Source organism: Loxodonta africana, chromosome 2 (genome assembly GCF_030014295.1).
Source record: "Loxodonta africana isolate mLoxAfr1 chromosome 2, mLoxAfr1.hap2, whole genome shotgun sequence".
NCBI lineage: Eukaryota > Metazoa > Chordata > Mammalia > Proboscidea > Elephantidae > Loxodonta > Loxodonta africana.
In genome coordinates, this window is record NC_087343.1 from 69000938 (window position 1) to 69020486 (window position 19549).

The 19549-nt window shown below is 41.6% G+C and overlaps 1 protein-coding gene across 1 annotated transcript in view; it reads left to right on the top strand.

Moving 5' to 3' along the window:
* The first annotated feature begins 18043 nt into the window (after positions 1-18043).
* RGS7BP (regulator of G protein signaling 7 binding protein) overlaps positions 18044-19549 on the top strand; it is a 165716-nt gene continuing 164210 nt past the window's right edge. The window contains exons 1-2 of the mRNA XM_003408059.4: positions 18044-18208; positions 19114-19280. Of these exons, the coding sequence (XP_003408107.1) occupies positions 18044-18208; positions 19114-19280 (332 nt within the window). The remainder of the gene's footprint in view (positions 18209-19113; positions 19281-19549) is intronic.

Below are 19549 nucleotides of genomic sequence, written 5' to 3' on the forward strand. Positions count from 1 at the left end.
CAATGGGTTTCTTTTTGACTCCCATTTTATAGTGTGTAACAATTTAATATTACCTTTTCAATATTTACTAGTATCATTATGAGATTTTTAGGAGATTTAACATTAGTATATAAAACAAAGAATTGGATTTCTCACTGTTAACAAAAATTTTCTGTGATTCCTGAGTTCTTTGTGTAATCTGCCTTGAAGACAAAGGTTCAGCCTCTTATTAAAATAAAATTCTTGAGTCAAAAACCAAGCCACATGGCTTAAGAAAAAAAAAATTCTATAAAGGAAAGGTTTATTAATATGTTATAAATTACGTGGAATGTATGGTCAAAATCAACAGAAATGCCTGATTCTCTTTGGGTCAAAATTTATATGTTACTATTTCCTCTTATATTTTTCCTAGTATTAGACAGCAAACACATAATATTATGCCATAATTTTATTATTATTTCTTTATTGCTAACTTGGCAACAATTTTGTATTTTTTGAATCTAGCATCAAAGCCAATGGTTTGACTGGGGTATTCATATCATTTACCTTTTACTATTCAGGTATTTAGAGACTTGATAATCTTAAATCATGACTATATGGTATTATGTCTCAAAATTATTATATAGTGTATTATATCTGAAGCTCTTTAAAAATAAGATTGATCATTATATTTAAAAATATTTTTGTCTAAAGTTTTTTTAAACTGACTTTATTTGACTCTGAATTTTTTATAATTAAGAGTATTATGTTTATAGATTAATTTTGGCCATATTAAGATTTGTCATCTGTAGATAAGTTTTTACTTGGCTGATTTGCTGAAAACATTTGACCCAAATGTCAAAAAGATAGACTGTATTGGACTTATGAAAAGACCTGTGACTAGACTAAATCAAGATTTCCAAAGCTCTTATATAGAAGCTGATAGGTTCATAGAATGCTGCTGATCCAAAATCATGTGGAACAGAAATTAACTATATGAGTGAAGGAATACTATGGGTTTTATGTGGGAACATTGCTGATGTTTTAAGGTCCTACTGTCTACATATAAGAAACCATTTTCCTTTCTCCTAAATTATTTTAACTAATGGGTTTAGATATTGTAACTCCTGAATTAGAAATTCTTATTGGTAAACTTAGTAAAGTTGTAACTATCATAGCCAGAGAAAGGTCTGAAATTAATTCAAGTTATGATTTTACAAAATAGAACAGCATTAAAATTCCTATTAGTTCTCTAAAAGGAAAAAAGATTTTGTGACACTTCTGTTTCTAAGAAAGTGACCCATGACTGTTAACAGGTAAACCAAGGAAGTGTAGCTTGCCCTCCAGAAGAACACACAGTATGTTTTAAACACATTAACTGAAGACCTCCAACAGGAGAGGCCCATCCTGTATTATCTTGCTAATCATGTATTCTCAAATGAAAATTTGGTTGACACGTGTAAATCGTTCTATACCTTCTATTTCCCCTAGACAAACTATGTGTGTTCCTTATGGGTTTTTGTGTGGTGGATCCAACTATACTAGTTTAAATGATCCTTTTCCAACAGACAGTGAGTTTACATGGGCAATCTCTTGTTTATATTTCTGGTGAGTGCATGGGCAGTGCACTTTGAGAATTTTATGGTTACATTTAGATATTCATAGTAATGATGCTAGTAAATATTGAAAAAATAATGTTAAATTGTTACACATTATAAAATGAGAGTAAAAAAGAAACCTATTGGTCCAATACTCAGGATGAGGTTGGTAGCTTTAATTCTTATTGTGGTATAGTTAAGTTGAAAAAAAAAAAAAAATCCTTAAGGAATTTATCAATCATTACGGGACAAATAACAGATGAAGTTGCTAATGAGATAAAAACACAACAGTAATCCCTGACCTCATTAGCTACGGTGGTATAAGATAACAAAATAGCTTTAGATTTTTAGCCAAGAAAGAGTAATCTGTGTTCTAGTAAATACCTTCTGTTGTATTCAGAAAAATGACACAAGAGAAATAAAACAAAATATACATAGAATTAGACAACAAGCTGCTTGGGGACATACTATAACACCCTTATAAACACCATATTTATTTGTTTAATTACCATCAAGAATAAATACATGAGCTAAATCACTGTTGCAAGAAATAATAATATTTTAATCTGCATCCTTACAGTATTAGGCATAATAAAATTTATCTTCTATTGTCTTATACTTAAAAAGACTCAGGCTAAAATGTTGATATACATTGAGTCTGCTCACTTCGGCAATGCCGTTAAAGGTAACGTTGCCCTTACTTAAGATCCTGGTGAAGAACCAGATGGCATCTAGTGGAAAACAGCACCGTGAGTTTAAAGAGCCTGCCATGGCCACCATCTAAGGGCTCGACTAAATCTAGGTATTAATCATCAACGTGTTACCTCCAATCTTCGATCAAAAGTAGGAGATAACATTGGAGCCATTATTCCCTGTCCTTGAGCATAAAGAACGTGACCCAACTGGAGCTGGATTCACAAGGGCTCATAAAGGCACATCAACTGGGCCCTGAGGTATAAAGACAATAGCTAAGACAATCTGAAGAAAAAAAAGTGTTTTAAGGAAACATTCACATAAATGGGGCATAAAAGCCACACCTTTTCTTTTAATATTTAGTAAATAGTTATAAACCAAGAAGAGGTCCATAGTCACAATGAGAGGCTTAGGTCCAGTATTTGCCCCTCTCCGAAAATATGTCAAACAATTCCAAGCTGAGCTATAGTTTAAAATGGACACTGATCCTGAATGACCAATGTCCAAAAAGAAATGGAAGGAGTGAGACAGCCCCCACATTGCTGTATTAAAAACCCTATTTTCTTTGCTTAGTTTCTCCCTCCCAGCTTTCCATTTGAATCCTGCTTTTATGTAAACCCCATTGCCCCTGAGTAGCATGATTAAGAATGTTGCTGACATAACTTGTATGAACTCCCTACTTGTAAACCCCTTCAGAGTAACTTGCCTGCACACCCTTGGGGAGCAATGTTGGCAGCAGCAGCTCCTCAGCTCCAACTGACTCCTTTTCCTTGTGCAACGAAATAAAGGTGCCTTTCCTGTTCTCCCACTGTACTCTCCTTTATCGGCCAATGCCAGTCATGCTGAGCAAGAACCTGGGGTTTCCACCCGTTAACAATACTTGTGGCCCTGACCTGCTTCTTTTACTTATAGTTCTCATTCCTCACTTACAATATGGGTTTTGCTTCCACTCATTAAATCTGCACACCTTTCCACAATTACCTCTTCTTTCCAAAAATTATTCTTCTACGTCTTTTTCCTACTTGATACCTTGTGGCAACATACAGATTACCCCTTAAAAGTGACCCTGTCCTTGCTTCTGGGGCACTGCATTCAGTGGAATCTTCCTATGTCTTCTGGCAGTGCTTCTCCATTGCTCTGCAGATCTTTTGTCTTCATCCCACCTCTTACCTGTTAACAGGCCTTAGGTCTTAATTGTCATCCCTCTAATTTTTCTTTTTTTCTTTCTACACTTTACTCTTTCTAGGAAACATCCATTCACAAAGTTTGATTGACCATTTTTTGCTCTGATTTCTAAATTTACATCTCTAGCCCTAACCTGTTTCCTAGTCTAATATTTCCAATTGTCCAGTTCTATCAGGGGAAGCTCCATGTTTACAATTTCTTAGACTAGGAAGTTTAAATTCATCTTTTACTCTTTTCCCCCATCCCTGTCCCACCTATATTCCCTAATACTAAGAAATTGAAAGCCTACGTTTTTAGAGATGGGCTGGACCCACTCAAGGCTACTCATGTGAGCGGGAGTTCTAGGACCATGCTGGACAGGAGGGTGGTGTGTGTCGGGGTGGCGGGGCATTACCAGATCTCAGTCCACAGAGATTCTATGGTAACAGGGGGTAAATGAATCAGTGGAAGCCTAGGAAGTGAAACTGAGAATTAAGAATATAGTATGAAGATAGTTAAATTGGCAAAAATTTAATAATGTAAAACAAGCCAGCATATGGGGCAACAGGTACTTTCGTAAATAGCCATCATTCATGTTAATTTGATACAGCTACTTAGAAAGAAATATTCAGAGTATCTCTTAAAAATGTAAATGCTTATAACCTATGACCCAGCAATTTCACTTTTACATATGTATTTAGGAAATACATACCCTCATTTAAAGAAGAAGGCATGCTTAAGAATTTCATTGCATCATTGTTAATAATATTTCAATTGGGAAATGGTTTAATAAACTGTGATATATCTATTATTCTGGCGTACTATTCAGAAGTTAACAAGATTGAGGTAAATGTGTACAAATATTAAAACCTCTCCAAAGACATACTGTTGAGTAGAAAGAAAAAAGCCATGTTGTGGACTGGTACATATATCATTTCCAAAACACATACACATACCTAAACAACACTAAAACACTACAGGTTTTCTCAGAGGAACATAATTATTCAATTGTGTGATAAAAAATCTAGGATATCTTCACAGCAAACTAATAACAAGGACTATTTCCAGGGAGCAGAAGAGGACTGAGGTTGGGGGTGATAGTCAAAGAGGATGGTAGCCTGCCTTATCTGCAATGTAACTTTGTAAAATAACAAAATATATATATATATATACACACACACACATTAATTGTATAGCTTTTAAGCAGAGAAAGAACAAAAAGCAGCCAGAGAATGAAGCTAAGATAGGAAATGGAATGGCCAGAAATGAGCCAGGGCACAGATGGGTCAAAGGACAGTTAAGGAAATGGTTGTACAACACAGCCTGTCCACTGCGGTGTTCCTCCAAAGTGTGTTTCAGCATACTTGGCAGGGTCAGAAGTGTCCTTAAAGGAACCAATTTGAGTTGGAAGGAGTGGCCACTGCAGACAGGATTGGTGAAGTCTGCAGAAGGAAACATTCAGCAAAGCAGTGGCTGACTAGTGTCAGTGTACAATGTGGTACAGATTAGGTTTAGTCCAGAGCTGTGGTTGGATAGAAGGAGGCCTAGACAAAAGGACAGAAAGTCTCAGTATAATCCACAGACAAGGTAGGTTGAAGGGTTTGGCCAATGGGTACATGTCCTGTGTACATACTGGGCAGGCAAGTCTGAACAGAGGCAGGGTTAGATACAACATTCAGGCATATTTATCAGTGAGTTTTGTCATTTCAGGGAGATTGAAATACCTGTTTCTTTTTACTTTGGACAGTTCAAATTTTTTCTAGTCAGTCCTGTCCCCAAGTTCTCTGACATTAAAAATACAGTTGCTGTCAAGTTGATTCTGACTCATGCAAACCCATGTGTTGCAGAGAACTGTGTTCTATAGAGTTTTCCATGGCTAGTTTTTCAAAGTAGATCACCAGGCTTTTGTTCCAGTGCACCTATGGGTAGACTTGATTCTCCAACCATTCAGTTAGCAGCCAGGCATGTTAACAATTTGTACCACCCAGGGACCCCTTCTCTGACCTGAAGACCCTCTTAAATTTCTCCCTGACTCTTACCAGTATAGTCAGATCCCTCTTTGGCCTGGATTTTCATAATAGCTTAAATAATGGCTTCACTGACTCTTTATTCCAACACATCCTACATATCACTGCCAAATTAATTTTCTTAAAACATCACTTGCTTCTTGTTAATTCACTTGAGCAAGATGTGGCAATGGTCCCATTTGCAACCCAGCATTAGGATCGAACTCCTCTGTTTTGCTCTAAAAGCTCTAAATAATGTGAACCATGCCATTTTACTTAACATTAACTCCCATTCTACCCATACCAGGAACCCTGGTAGCACAGTGGTTAAGTGCTTGGCTGCTAACCAAAAGGTTGGCAGTTTGAACCCACCAGCTGCTCCGTGGGAGAAAGATGTGACCATCTGCTTCTGTAAAGATTATAGCCTTGGAAACCCTATGGGGAAGTTCTTCTCTTTCCTATGAAATTGCTATGAGTCAGAATTGACTCGATGGCACATACCAACAACACCTACCCATAACTTGCCTCATCTATTGTTCTTAACACTGGATTTCAACCTCCAAGTACATTTCTTAAAAAATGTAAGAAGTCAGTGGTAGATGTCAGGTTAGTCTTGTGGTAATATCTGCTTCTTTATGGGGCCTCAAATTATGTACATTATTGTCATCTGAACAAAATTGTTACATTTTCTCTGCTTCTCACCTCCTGTCCTACTCTCCTTTCCTGCCCAAAGGAACCAGACCATTTATTTTAACTCCATAGCCTCACCCACACCCCTTACACACCATCCTCTTTTCCTTATCTCGCATTCAGGCCATTCTTGTGCTTTTCTCCCTGCTGTTACCAAAAAAAAAAAAAAACCTGTTGCTGTCAAGTCAATGCTGACTCATAGCAACACTATAGGACAGAGTAGAACTGCCCTGTAGGGTGTCCAAGGAGTGCCTGGTGGATTTGAACTACCAACCTTTTGGTTAGCCACCATAGCTCTTAACCAGTACACCCCCAGGGTTTCCCCTCCCTTAGCCAACCACTAAAAAGCTCTCCCACACTCCTCCATCTACCCAAATCATACATCTACATCTGTTCTAGCTTAAGTTCCATCTCTATCATTGCCTTAGGCTGGGTTTGCTAGAGAAGCAAAACCAGTGAAGCATACATACAGAGAGAGAGTAAGCAAGATTTATCTCAAGGAAATGGATCAAGCAGTTGTAGAGGCTAGCAAGTCCCAAGATGGTGGGTCAGGCATCAGTCTGGAGGCTTCTCCTGACTCGTAAAGCTGTAGGGGCTGATGAACCCAAGGTCAGCAGGTCAGATGGCAGGTAGCTGGGTCACAGGCTGTGAAGGCTGATGAATCCCAAGATCAGCATGTAAGATGGCAGAACACTGGCTCACAGGCCACAGAAGATAACAAATCCCAAGACTGGCAAGCAACACAGCAGGACACTGGCTCAAGTCCCAAGAACTGGAGGTCAGATGATGACAAGCCAGATGTAGGATCCAGAGCAAAAACCAGTGGCTTTCCTAGAACATCCATATATACTGGATGCAGCCCACACCTGTGAAGAAATTTCCCATACAAATGATTGGCTGAATTACATCAGATCATATCATGGAGATGATTACATCAGATCACAAAATGCAGGATGACTACATCATTACATAACTTCCAAATTACATCATGATGTAACTGGCAAACAACAGCATAACTGCCAAACCACTGAGAATTGTGGCCCAGCCAAGTTGACATAAAACATTAACAGCCACAATCAACTCCTTGTCAACTTGTCACCTGTACAAATCTCCTTAAACCATACATAATCTCTAAATAAAAACAATTATAAAGTCATTCTTGCATGTAACATGATACCACTAACACTTGTACAAGTGAAAACAGATTAGCCCTGTTTAAACCATACTTTTTAAGTGGAGAAAACAAGAATGTTTAATGTTAACGCATACAAGGAAAAAATACTCATAACAAATGCAGTCTTTGTTTCTGCAAATGGTCATATGCCTTCTTCCACCACCATTCCATATTACTTTTGCCCTCAGCAAGCACCTCAACTGGTTCTGATTCTTTGCCAGGTGAAGTGACCGAGACCTTCATTCCTGAAGGGTCGCTGCGATCAACAGTAATGTTGGAATTGGGTTGCTATAGTTTTCCATTGACTTTAACCACAGGGCATGGTAGTACTAAGAGATGTCTTAAGGGAACTCCTGAATTCCAGACATACTCTTCTTTACCTCCATTATGTCATATCAATCTGACTTCCTCTTGGTAATCAGGATTGATCACACCAATCAATGCAGCAACACACTTCTTTGCCTGTTGATCCAGAGGCATGAAGAGCCCCAAAAGTACGGGTGGCATTCTTAACTTTCAGTTCAATGGAATCGGTGTTGTACCTCCTGGTGGAAGAATTCCTCTTTTTGGAACTAAGGCCTCTAGACTCACAGAGTATAGTGAAGCAGGGACAGAAAGCAAAAATTTTGCAGGTGGGTCACTAGGGTAATAATGAGTGGTGCCACTCCCATTTGCACCCCTTGATTCCTGGACCCACAAATCCTGGCTATGGACGAAACAGCACCATATACTGGACGCTGGTTTACAGCATATACAGCCTCCTGGAGAACATTGCCCCAACCCTACAAGGTATTGCCACCTAGCTGGCACCATAATTATTTCTTTAGAAGGCCATTTCATCATTCTGTTAATCCAGCTGCTTCAGGATGTTGGGGAACATGGTAAGATCAGTGAATTCCACGAGCATGGGACCACTGATGCACTTCACTTGCTGTGAAGTGAGTCCCTTGATCGGAGCCAATGCTGTGTGAGATACCATGACTATGGGTAAGGCATTCTATGAGTCCATGGATGGTAGTTTTGGCAGAAGCATTGAGTGCAGGGAAGGCAAATCTGTATCCACAGTAAGAACGAAATGCCCTTTCCATAATGGAAGTGGTCTAATGTAATCAACCTGCCACAAGGTTATTGGCTGATTACCTCAAGGAATGCTGCCATATTGGGGACTCAGTGTTGGTCTCTACTGCTGCCAGATTGGGTACTCAGCAGTGGCTGTAACCAAGTCGACCTTGGTGAGTGGAATTCCAGGTTGCCAAGACCATGCATAACCTCAATCCCTGCAACTATGGCCACTTTGTTCATGAGCCCATTGGGCAATACAGTAGTGGATGGGGAAGGAGGGTAACTGGTTTCCACAGAACATGTCATTTTATCCACTTGATTGTTAAAGTCCTCCTTTGCTGAGGTCACCCTTTGGTAAGCATTCACATGAGATGAAAAAAAAAAATTTCTGTGGCCCATTCAGAGAGGTCTGTGCATATACCTCTTCCCTATATTTCCTTGTCAACAAATTTCCAAGCACGTTCCTTCCAAGTCCCTGTCCATCCAGCCAAACCACTGGCCACAGTGCATGAATCAGTATACAATAGCACATCTGGTCATTTCTCCTTCCAAGCAAAGTGAAAAACCAGGTGCACTCCTCAAAATTCTGCCCATTGGGGGGATTTGCCTTCTCCACCGTCTTGTAGGAAGGTCCCAGAAAGGGTATACAGTGCTGCCACAGTCCATTTCTGAGTGGCACCTGTATATTACACAGAACCATCTATAAACCAGGCACGAGTTTTCTCTTGCTTGGTCAACTAGTTATAAGGAACTCAGCAGGAGACCATAAGTGAAGAATGGGAGAGAGAAGGTAATATGACAGGAGTAGAGACCAGGGCATTTGGGCCACTTCCTCACGCAACTTAATTGTGTCTTCTGGTTCTGCTGGGGCCCGATCTCTTATCTACTACTTCCATTTAATGACTGTGCTATAGTGTAAGTCCAACTTTATGACTCTGTGGGACAGATAACACCCAGTTCATGATGGCCACCTCAGGCTGCATGGTGGCTTGGTGGCCCATGGTTAGGCATTCAATCTCTATTGTTCTCATTATGTGCTGTTGACTTGATTCTGACTCTTAGCCACCTTATGTACAACAGAATGAAACACTGCCTAGTCCTGCACAATTCTCTTAATGGTTGCTATGCTTAAGCCCATTGTGGCAGCCACTGTGTCAATCCATCTCATGGAGGGTCTTCCTGTTTTTCATGGACCCTCTCTTTTACCAAGCATGATGTCCTTCTCCAGGGACTGGTCCCTCCTGATAACATGTCCAGAGTATGTGAGACTAAGTCTGGCTATCCTTGCTTCTAATGAGCATTCTGGCTGTACTTCTTCCAAGACAAATTTGTTCGTTCTTCTGGCAGTCCACTGTATACTCAGTATTCTTCACCAACACTGTAATTCAAAGGCATCAATTATGTTTAGGTCTTCCCTATTCATTGTACAGATATCATACGCACATGAGGTGATTGAAAACACCATGGCTTGGGTCAGGTGCATCTCAGTACTTAAAGTGACATCTTTGCTCCTTAATGCTTTTTTTTTTTTCTTTTCTGGGCAGTGAGTCTTTTATAAATTTTTTTATTTATTGTGCTTTAAGTGAAAGTCTACAGCTCAAGTTAGTTTCTCATACAAAAATTTATACACACATTGTGATGTGACCCTAGTTGCTCTCTCTAATGTGACAGCACCCTCCTCTTTTCCACACCGAATTTCCCGTGTCCATTTAACCAGCTCCTGTCCCTTTCTGCCTTCTCATCTTGCCTCTGGACAGGAGATGCCCATTTTGTCTCATGTATCTGCTTGAACTAAGAAGTGCACTTTTCACAAGTATCATTTTATGTCCTATAGTCCAGTCTAATCTTTGTCTGAAGAGTTGGTTTCATACAATATTCGCCCTTTTGCAATTGACTGATTTCATTCAGCATAATGCCTTCCACATTAATTCATGCTAGGTTTCATGGATTCATCATTGTTCTTTATTGTTGTGTAGTATTCCATTGTGTGAATATTGCATAATTTGTTTATCCATTCATCCATTGATGGGCACCTAGGTTGTTGCCATTTTTTTGCTATTGTGAACAGTGCTGCAATGAACATGGGTTTGCAGCAACTTAACACTTTAAAGAGAGCTTTTGCAGCAGGTTTTCCCAGTGCAATTTATCATCTGATTTCTTGACTGCTGCTTCCATGGGCATTGATTATGGATCCAAGTAAAATTAAATCCTTGACAACTTCGATCTTTTCTCTGTGCATTATGATTGGTTCATTTGTGAGGGTTTTTGTTTTCTTTATGTTGAGGCGTAATCCATACTGAAGGCTGTAGTCTTTGATCTTCATCAGTAAGTGCTTCAAGTTCTCTTCACTTTCAACAAGCATGTGTTAGCTGCATATCAGAAGTTGTTAATGAGTTCTCCTCCAATTCTGATGCCACGTGCTTCTTCCTATAGTCCGGGTTCTTGAATTATCTGCTCAGCATACAGATTGAATAGGTACGGTGAAAGGATACAACCATGACACACACCTTTCCTGATTTTAAACCAGGCAGTATTCCCTTTTTCTGTTCGAATGACTGCCTCTTAGTCTATGTACAGGTTCCTCATGAGCACAATTAAGTGTTCTGGAATTCTCATTCTTCACAATGTTATCTATAATTTGTTATGATCCACACAACATCGAATACCTTTGCATAGTCAATAAAACACAGATAAACATTTTCTGGAATTCTCTTTTTTCAGCCAGGATCCATCTGATGTCAGCAATAGTATCCCTCCTTCCACATCCTCTTCTGAATCGGGCTTGAATTTCTGACAGTTCCCTGTCAACGGACTGCTGCAGCCATTTTTTATCTTCAGCAAAATTTTATTTGTGTGTCATATTAATGGTATTGTTTGATAATTCCTGCATTCTGTTGGATCACCTCTGTTTGGAATAGGCACAAACATGAATCTCTTCCAATCAGTTTGCCAGGTAGCTAGTTTCCAAAATTCTTGACATAGACAGGTAAGCGCTCCCAATGCTGCATCCGTTTGTTGAAACATCTCAACTGGTACTCTGTCAATCCCTGAAGCCTTGATTTTTGCCAGTGCCTTCAGTGCAGTTTGGACTTCTTCCTTCAATACCATCAGTTCTTGATCGTAGACTACCTCCTGAGATGGAAGAATGTCAACCAGTTCTTTTTGGTACAGTGACTCTATGTATTCCTCCCATCTTCTTTTGATGCTTCCTGCATCATTTAGTATTTTCTCCATAGAATCCTTCAATATTGCAACTCCATAGGGTTTCAAGGCTGATTTTTTGGGAATAGATGGCCAGGCCTTTCTTCTGAGAAGCATCTGGGTAGACTTCAGCTTCCAACCTTTGGGTTAGCAGCTTTGCTAGTTAATTATTTGTACCACTCAGATATTCCGTTATATTCAGGACTCTTGATTGCAAATGGTAGTAATCTAACTCAAATTGACTTAATTTAAAAGGGAATTTCTTGGTCTACCTAACTGAACTTGTAGGTGTAGTTTGACTTAAGGCAGAGACTGGATTCATGTGCTCAAAAATAACACTAGGAATCAATCTTTATCTCATCGGTCTTCTTTCCTGTGGGTTGACTATATAGCAAGCTGTCTACCTTGTGTGGCAAAGGTGACCACCAAAACTCCAGGATTTCCTCTTACCAGTGGAACCCAATGGAAAAAACTCTTAATGTTACATTGAAATATATAAAATTGTCATTTATGCATTTCAAAAATGGCTGAATAGTGGCAATTTCATATATTTTAGCCTAAAAGTTCCAGAAATAGTCCCAGGGCTAAAGCTCATTTGTCCATCCAGCTCAGATTTCTTACCCATTATTAAACCAATCACTATGGTCATTGGGGATGCAGTATTCTTTTTGGCCAGGCTAGAGTCACATGCCCACCCACAGAGCCATGTGGACAAAAGTGAAGAAGCACTGATTTCTAAAAAGAAATACAAGTTCTATCATCAAAAAAAAAAAAAAAAAAAGAATAAAAACTGAGGAGGCAAAATACCAGATACTCACTGTGTATATATTATAGACACCAAAGGTGGAAATTTCCTGTGAAGGGAATGGATCCTAAACTTCAGGGAACCTCACTTGCATAGGCTACTTCCAAGACAATGTATCTAGTTTTGTACTTAAAATTTTGAATTCTTTTTTTTAAAGAGGGGTCCCCAAATTGTATAAACCTCAGGACCAATAAAACTTGAATCTACTGATAAAACACTCAAAAATATTTGTGAAATTAGTAAATAAATGTTCCCAATGTATTCTACTTCCTCCTGTTTTTAGTGGAAATAAACCTCTTGTTGTTTTGGGTTTAGCTTATTCACTAAATTCTTCATAATAATGTAATCTCTTATCTCTTGACACCAACCAAAAACAGCTTCATCATTCCCTCCAAAACTCCCCAACTTCTTATAGCCCAGCATCTGTGCTTTTCTCTGCCTCTGTCACAGACCCACACAAACATGGTTACTTTTCATTGCTTTACCCTCCTGGAGAAACCTGCCTCCCAGTATTTCTTTTCATGAGAAAAGCTCAGTTGGAGGTGTTCATCACTGGGTCTCACTGTGGTTTCTTATATCACCAATTCAAAATAACTTATCAGTGGCTCATATAATCCTTTTAAAAATTTTTCAGATCAAAATTAATTCTCTAAAGCTAACAGAAAGAACATGCAATGTAAGGTAGACCTTTCACTGGAGTAGAATTTGAACATGATCTGGGTCAGAGCCACAAAAAAAACCTATAAAAAACCAAAACCACTGCCATCGAGTGAATTACAATTCTTAGTGACCTTATAGGACAGAGCAGAACTGCCCCAAAGGGTTACAGTCTTGGAAACTCTATGAGGCAGTTCTACTCTGTTCCATAAGTTTGCTAAGAGAATCAACTCAACGGCAGTGGGTTTGGTTTTTTATAGGTATATGGCTTTGACCCAAATCACATTCAAATTTTCATGCAATGTAGCCATAGTGGCACAGTGGTTTAAGTGATGATTGCTAGCCCAAAAATTGGCAGTTGGAAACTACCAGTGGCTCTGCGAGAGAAAGACATGGCGGTCTGCTTCTGCAGAGATTTACAGCCTCAGAAACACTATGGGGTGGCTATGAGTCAGAATTGACTTAAGGCTAGTGGTTTTTTTTTCTTTTTTTTAATCTTTATGGAAGCAGATTGCCATATCTTTTTCTGGGGAAGTGGCTGGTGGGTTCAAATTATCGACCTTTTGATTAGTAACTGAGTGCTTAACCACTGCACCATCAGGGCTCCCTCCATATACCCATAGAGGACCTATCATCAGGGTTGCACGAAAATCAGGCCTAGATAACCAGAAAATGTTCCCGTATTGTTGGAATTTCCAACTGTGCTTTACCCTTCTACTTAGCAGTCAGACAGCCCCAAGAATGTAAATTCATGCTGTTGTGAATGTGGGGGAAGGTGAGGGAACTAAGCCTGCCTGCTGCTATTCTGATTACAGCATTTGTCCCTGGGAGAGAAGCTCTGGGACTGATGCTATTTTTCTCCCATCTCAGGAAAGTGGCTTGGACTGTGTATCAGGGAAGGCCAAGGGACACCTGCAAATGACAATTTCCTCTTCATCCCCCAATGGATTTCCAAGTCTGTAGTCCTTCAAACATGACATTGCCTTTGACCCATTTGTTCCCTTTTTTCCTCCGCCTCTCCCACCTCCTGCAAATACTATGGCATAGAAACAGGGCAGTGCAATTGCGTTGCCTTCTTTCTTCTAATTTGTTAAAATTGTCTCTAGGCAGAAGAAAGGGGGAGTAGAAACCAGATGGTTGTAGCTGGAGTAGAAACCTACTACTGAAAAGCTTTGAAATGCTCAAATCTGATGGCAGTTATTATTTTTCAGCAGGGAAGGGGGCTGCAATAAAAGAGGAGTGAGAACTGATTTCCAGCAGACTGACCTCCAGTATCATGTTCTCTCCATCCTATGTCTATGTACACATGAAACACAGCCCCTTTTCTTTATTCTCCAAAGCACTACCTACCACTGGGTATATAGCAGGCTTTTCTTGAGGATTCAAAAGGGGGTGCAGTCAGTGGTAATGAAAGGGATTCATATCACAGGACTTCAAACAACTGATAAGTAAGCATTATCCATCCCTCCTTAAAATCTTTTAGCCCCTTCTGTTCCTTTTTCTCATTACCATCCCCATCACCTCCATCACTTTCCAAGTCCCAGTCTCCTAATATGTTCCTCAACCTCTCCTCCTCTCTACGCATATGAAGTAGAAAATTGAGACTGAGGGAAAGGACAGAGAGCTGGCTAAGGGTTAACCTCTTTATCTTCCTACCTTTGGATAGGTTCAGCCAACAAAAGAGCCCTTTCACCCTGGTCTGGGGGCCATCAAAACACCTAGAGGAGAGCAGCACACAGAAGTCTGGGGGTGGGGCTGATCTCCCCCTTACCCACCCCCCCCCCGCCACACACACTCTTTGACAGCAACCACTGACTGTCAATCTTTTGTGAAGTACTATGCAAATACAGCTGAATATCCAATTAGATAAAACCAAAAACCAAACCCATTGCCAATTCTGAGTTATTCAGTTAGATATCCACACCAATATGTTTACCTGTTCTCGATAAAAAAAATTCTGGAGCTACCATCCTTAGGTGTTAGCCTTCTTGGCTATTTCTGGCCCTCCCTCCCTGTGCATTCTCCATATCCCGTTGAGAGATTGACCAGAAACACTTGATTTGTTTTTCATCAGGCTTTTTAACACATAACTAGTTCCCTGTGGCAGACCCGTTTATCTGCCCCCTCTAAACAGATCATTCATGAGACCAATTGTTCTCACAGCATTAGAGTTGAATGTCCACTGCACTTCCTCTTCCTCCCTGCGGGATCTCTGGATGTCAGAGGTAAAAAAAAAAAAAGGTGACCTTAAACAGCCCAGAATTCACCCCATTCCTTTTCATGCTTGTGTCCTCGCTACTTTTTCCTGGCATGCTTCCATTGGTATCTGGGTCATTGTTGTTGTTGTTGTTAGATGCCGTCGAGTAAGTTCCGAAACACTGCCCGGTCCTGCGCCATCCTTAAAATTGTTATGCCTGTGCCCGTTGTTGCAGCCACTGTGTCAATCCATCTTGTTGAGGGGTCTTCCTCTTTTCCGCTGACCCTGTACTTTACCAAGCATGATGTCCTCCAGAGACTGACCCCTCCGCACAACATGTCCAAAGTAGGTGAGATGGCAGTCTCCCCATCCTTGCTTCCAAGGAGCATTCTGGTTGTACTTCTTCCAAGACAGATTTGTTCGTTCTTTTGGCAGTCCATGGTATATTCAACATTCTTTGCCAACACCACAATTCAAAAGCACCAATTCTTCTTTGGTCTTCCTTCCAGCTTTCACATGCATATGAGGCAATTGAAAACACTATGGCTTGCCTCAGGAGCACGTTAACCTTCAAGGTGACGTCTTTGCTTTTCAACCCTTTAAAGAAGTCCTTTGCAGCAGATTTGCCCAATGCAATGTGTCTTTTGATTTCTTGACTGCTGCTTCCATGGGTGCTGATTGTGGATCCAAGTAAGATGAAATCCTTGACAACTTCAGTGTAATCAGGAACTGATGGTACTGAGGGAAGAAGTCCAAGCTGAACTGAAAGCATTGGTGAAGAACAATGCTTCAGGAATTGACAGAATATCAATTGAAATGTTTCAACAAATGGATGCAGCACTGGAAGTGCTCACTAGTCTATTGCAAGAAATTTGGAAGACAGCTACCTGGCCAACCAACTGGAAGAGATCGTTATTTATGCCTAGTCCCAAGAAAGGTGATCCAACCAAATGCGGAAATTATTGAACAATATCATTAATATCACATGCAAGGAAAATTTTGCTGAAGATCATTCAAAAGCGGCTGCAGCAATATATCCACAGGGAAATGTCAGAAATTCAGGCTGGATTCAGAAGAGGCCATGGAACCAGGGGTGGATCCTCGCTGAAAGCAGAGAATACCAGAAGGATATTTATTGACTATACAAAGGCATTCAACTGTGTGGATCATAACAAATTATGGATAATGTTGTGAAGAATGGGAATTCCAGAACACTTAATCGTGCTCATGAGGAACCTCTACATAGATCAAGGGGCAGTTGTTTGGACAGAAGAAGGGGATACTGAGTGTTTTAAAGTTAGGAAAGTTGTGTGTCAGAGTTGTATCCTTTCACCGTACCTATGCAATCTGTATGCTGAGCAAATAATCCGAGAAGCTGGACTATATGAAGAAGAACGGGGCATCAGGACTGGAGGAAGACTCATTAACAACCTGCTTTATGCAAATGACACAACCTTGCTGAAAGTGAAGAGGACTTGAAGCACTTATTGATGAAGATCAAAGACCACAGCCTTCACTATGGATTACACCTCAACATAAAGAAAACAGAAATCCTCACAACTGGACCAATAAGCCACACCATGATAAATGGAGAAAAAATTGAAGTTGTCAAGGATCTGGGTCATTAATGTCCGATAAAGGACACAAGGGTCATTTTTGAGGTCCAGCAAGGCCTGTTGGCTCTTACTTGCTCAAGTTATTATTGGGAAACTCTCAGAGCTGGGTCCGGAGATCCTAGAATTCAAGATCAAGGGCTTTATTAGTTGAAGTGGGATGTGGATGAGGACCAGTTTGACTGAACTTCTGTGTATTCTGCCCCACGCACCCACCTACACTGAACAAAGATAAAACAAAAAACAGGGAAACAAGGCTTTTCTTTTCCCTTACCAAGAGCTCTTCCATTTGAGGCAAAAACCTAGTTCTGGGTTTTGATAATCTGTGGCCCCAGACAGTTCCAGAAGGTAAGGGCCTCAGGTCCACACACTGGTTTATTTGAAATCCGTGTTTAGGTCCCAGCATGTGGCAATGTGCTCCACTCTGATGACACTTTTCCTTTCTAATAATAGAGCAGATGAAGTAATATTGCAATTGATGTTCTCGGGCATTTGATTGGATAAGTGCATAAACGCGGAGGCGGGGAGGGCTGTATGGACGGATCACATTAGTATTCGGTCCTATCAATATGCGGGACTGGGAACAACGTCAGTCGGACCGATTCTCTGCGTCTGCCAGTCCCGCCACGGATTCATTTGGGATCCTCTAACTGATGAACCCATAGAGACGAAGGATCAAGGCAGCCGATTACAGCCAATTGCTTGCTTCGGAAACGGCCAGCCCTTCCAGGCCTGTCTACTGGGGAGGGAGGGGAAAGACAAACCGAGCGTCGCTGCTGGGAGACATTAAAGCAAGAGCGACACCCCTCCACCCCCCACCTTGCAGCGCAGGCTTTGAAATCTGCTCCCCCATCTGAATGGAAACTCGAAGTCGCTGGGCGGCGCGTTCCTTCTCTCCCAGCCTTGCAATCCATGCCGAAGGGAAGGCGGTGCGAGCCCGCGCCAGCGCCCAGCTCCCGGGACAGGGCCCGCAATGCTGCTGAGCAGAACTTGATCGAGCCCCTTCCTCGCTGCTAGTGGAAGCGATGCTGCACTGCACAGCTAACGCTTCCGCCGCTCTCCTTCAAGCTGAAGGTTACCCACCCGCGCAGCCAACCTCAACCCTGTGAGCGGCGCGTCTCTTGTCACCGCTCCGGCTACTTGGCCGCGGCGCGCAGGGCAACGACCGGGCCGCCGGCACCGGGGCGCACTGCACCAGCGGCTTGGGTTTAGTGGATGTGTGTGCATGAGTTCTGCACCGAATGGGCGCAGAAAGCGCCCCGGCCGGTCCACCCGCTCCTCGATCTTCCAGAGCAGCAAGACTCCGCTTCAGAGCGGGGATTGGGAGCGCAGGGGCAGCGGCTCCGAGAGCGCCCACAAAACCCAGCGAACCCTGGACGACTGCAAGATGGTGGGTGAAAACGGCGCTTTTTTTTTTTTTTTTTTTCTTTTTTGGAGAGGGGGTAGGGGAGTCGTGTATGTTAATCGTTTGCTTGAGTGCCAGCCACTCCTCCACCCTCAGCGCCTCTGTGCAGATCACGTGCACGTGCACTATTTTTAAACCTGTAGCCTTCAAATTCAGGGTGATACCCAGGTAGTGATGGCTCTGTGGAGGAAAGTGCCACGGCAAGGGTCTTGGGGGTCAGCGGCTGCAGGTCGCGGTTCTCTCCTCAGAGAATGGTGAACGCAAAGAACACAGAGAACTGGCTAGCTCATCCGAGAGCGAGGAGGTGGGGGTGCTGCCTTTGTGGGGAGACAGTAGCAAACAAACCCAAAGAGTGCGCTGGCCGCTGTGGTGAGGACGAAGGTTCCAGCTGAAGGCTGTGGCGGGTCTTCCTGTCAGTCTCCAAAACCGGAGAGGTTCAGTGGCCCGGCAGGAAGTGAATGGTTTGCCTGTTACATTCTCGGTTTGATTTTTATCCCCGTGCAACTTCAAATTCGTATCCAACCTCCTCGCAGAAGTAGAGGGGAACGTCTATGCTGGAGCTCCCAGAATCTTTCTCTGTAGACCTGGGAGTGGCATGTTAGGTCTCCAAATATGCTCTTGCTCTTCAGAAACAGTCTGAACTGATGGGGGACAGTAGGTCTGGAAATAGAGCTTCCATAATAGAGCTTGCTGTGATGAAAAATCAACACTTGCCTTGGATAAAAAGAACTTGCTGTCTTTGTGGCTTAAGCTTTAAAGAGTTTGTAGTCTCCTTAGCTGGAGATTTGGGGGCATGGATCAGGGGTCAGCTAAGGCCCCTGTTTATGCGCATGAAGTAGGAAACTTTCTAATGATAAGTGTTTAGTGAAAGAAATTTGCTTCTTTTGCAGCTTGTTCAAGAGTTCAACACACAAGTGGCCCTGTACCGAGAATTGGTCATTTCTATTGGGGATGTCTCGGTCAGCTGCCCCTCACTCCGGGCAGAAATGCACAAGACAAGAACCAAAGGCTGTGAAATGGCCCGTCAGGCACATCAAAAACTTGCAGCCATCTCCGGGTAGGAGACTCTTGACACTGTTTGGTAATTCATATAAATAATGCACGGTTGTTGGCAGATCTTTTTGGTGGCAAAGGTCTCAGAGTGGGTTTCTACAAATCTGGGGTTTTTAACTGATCACCCTGAGATCAAGGTTCTCTAAAAAAAGCTAAAAACAAACTGTTTGCCAAATCATTATCCAAAAGCTCTGTGATTTTTGTGTATACTTTGAAGTTTTTGGTCATTAAGTGTGTTTTAAAAAATTAGCTTTCAGTATGCTAGCCGTATAC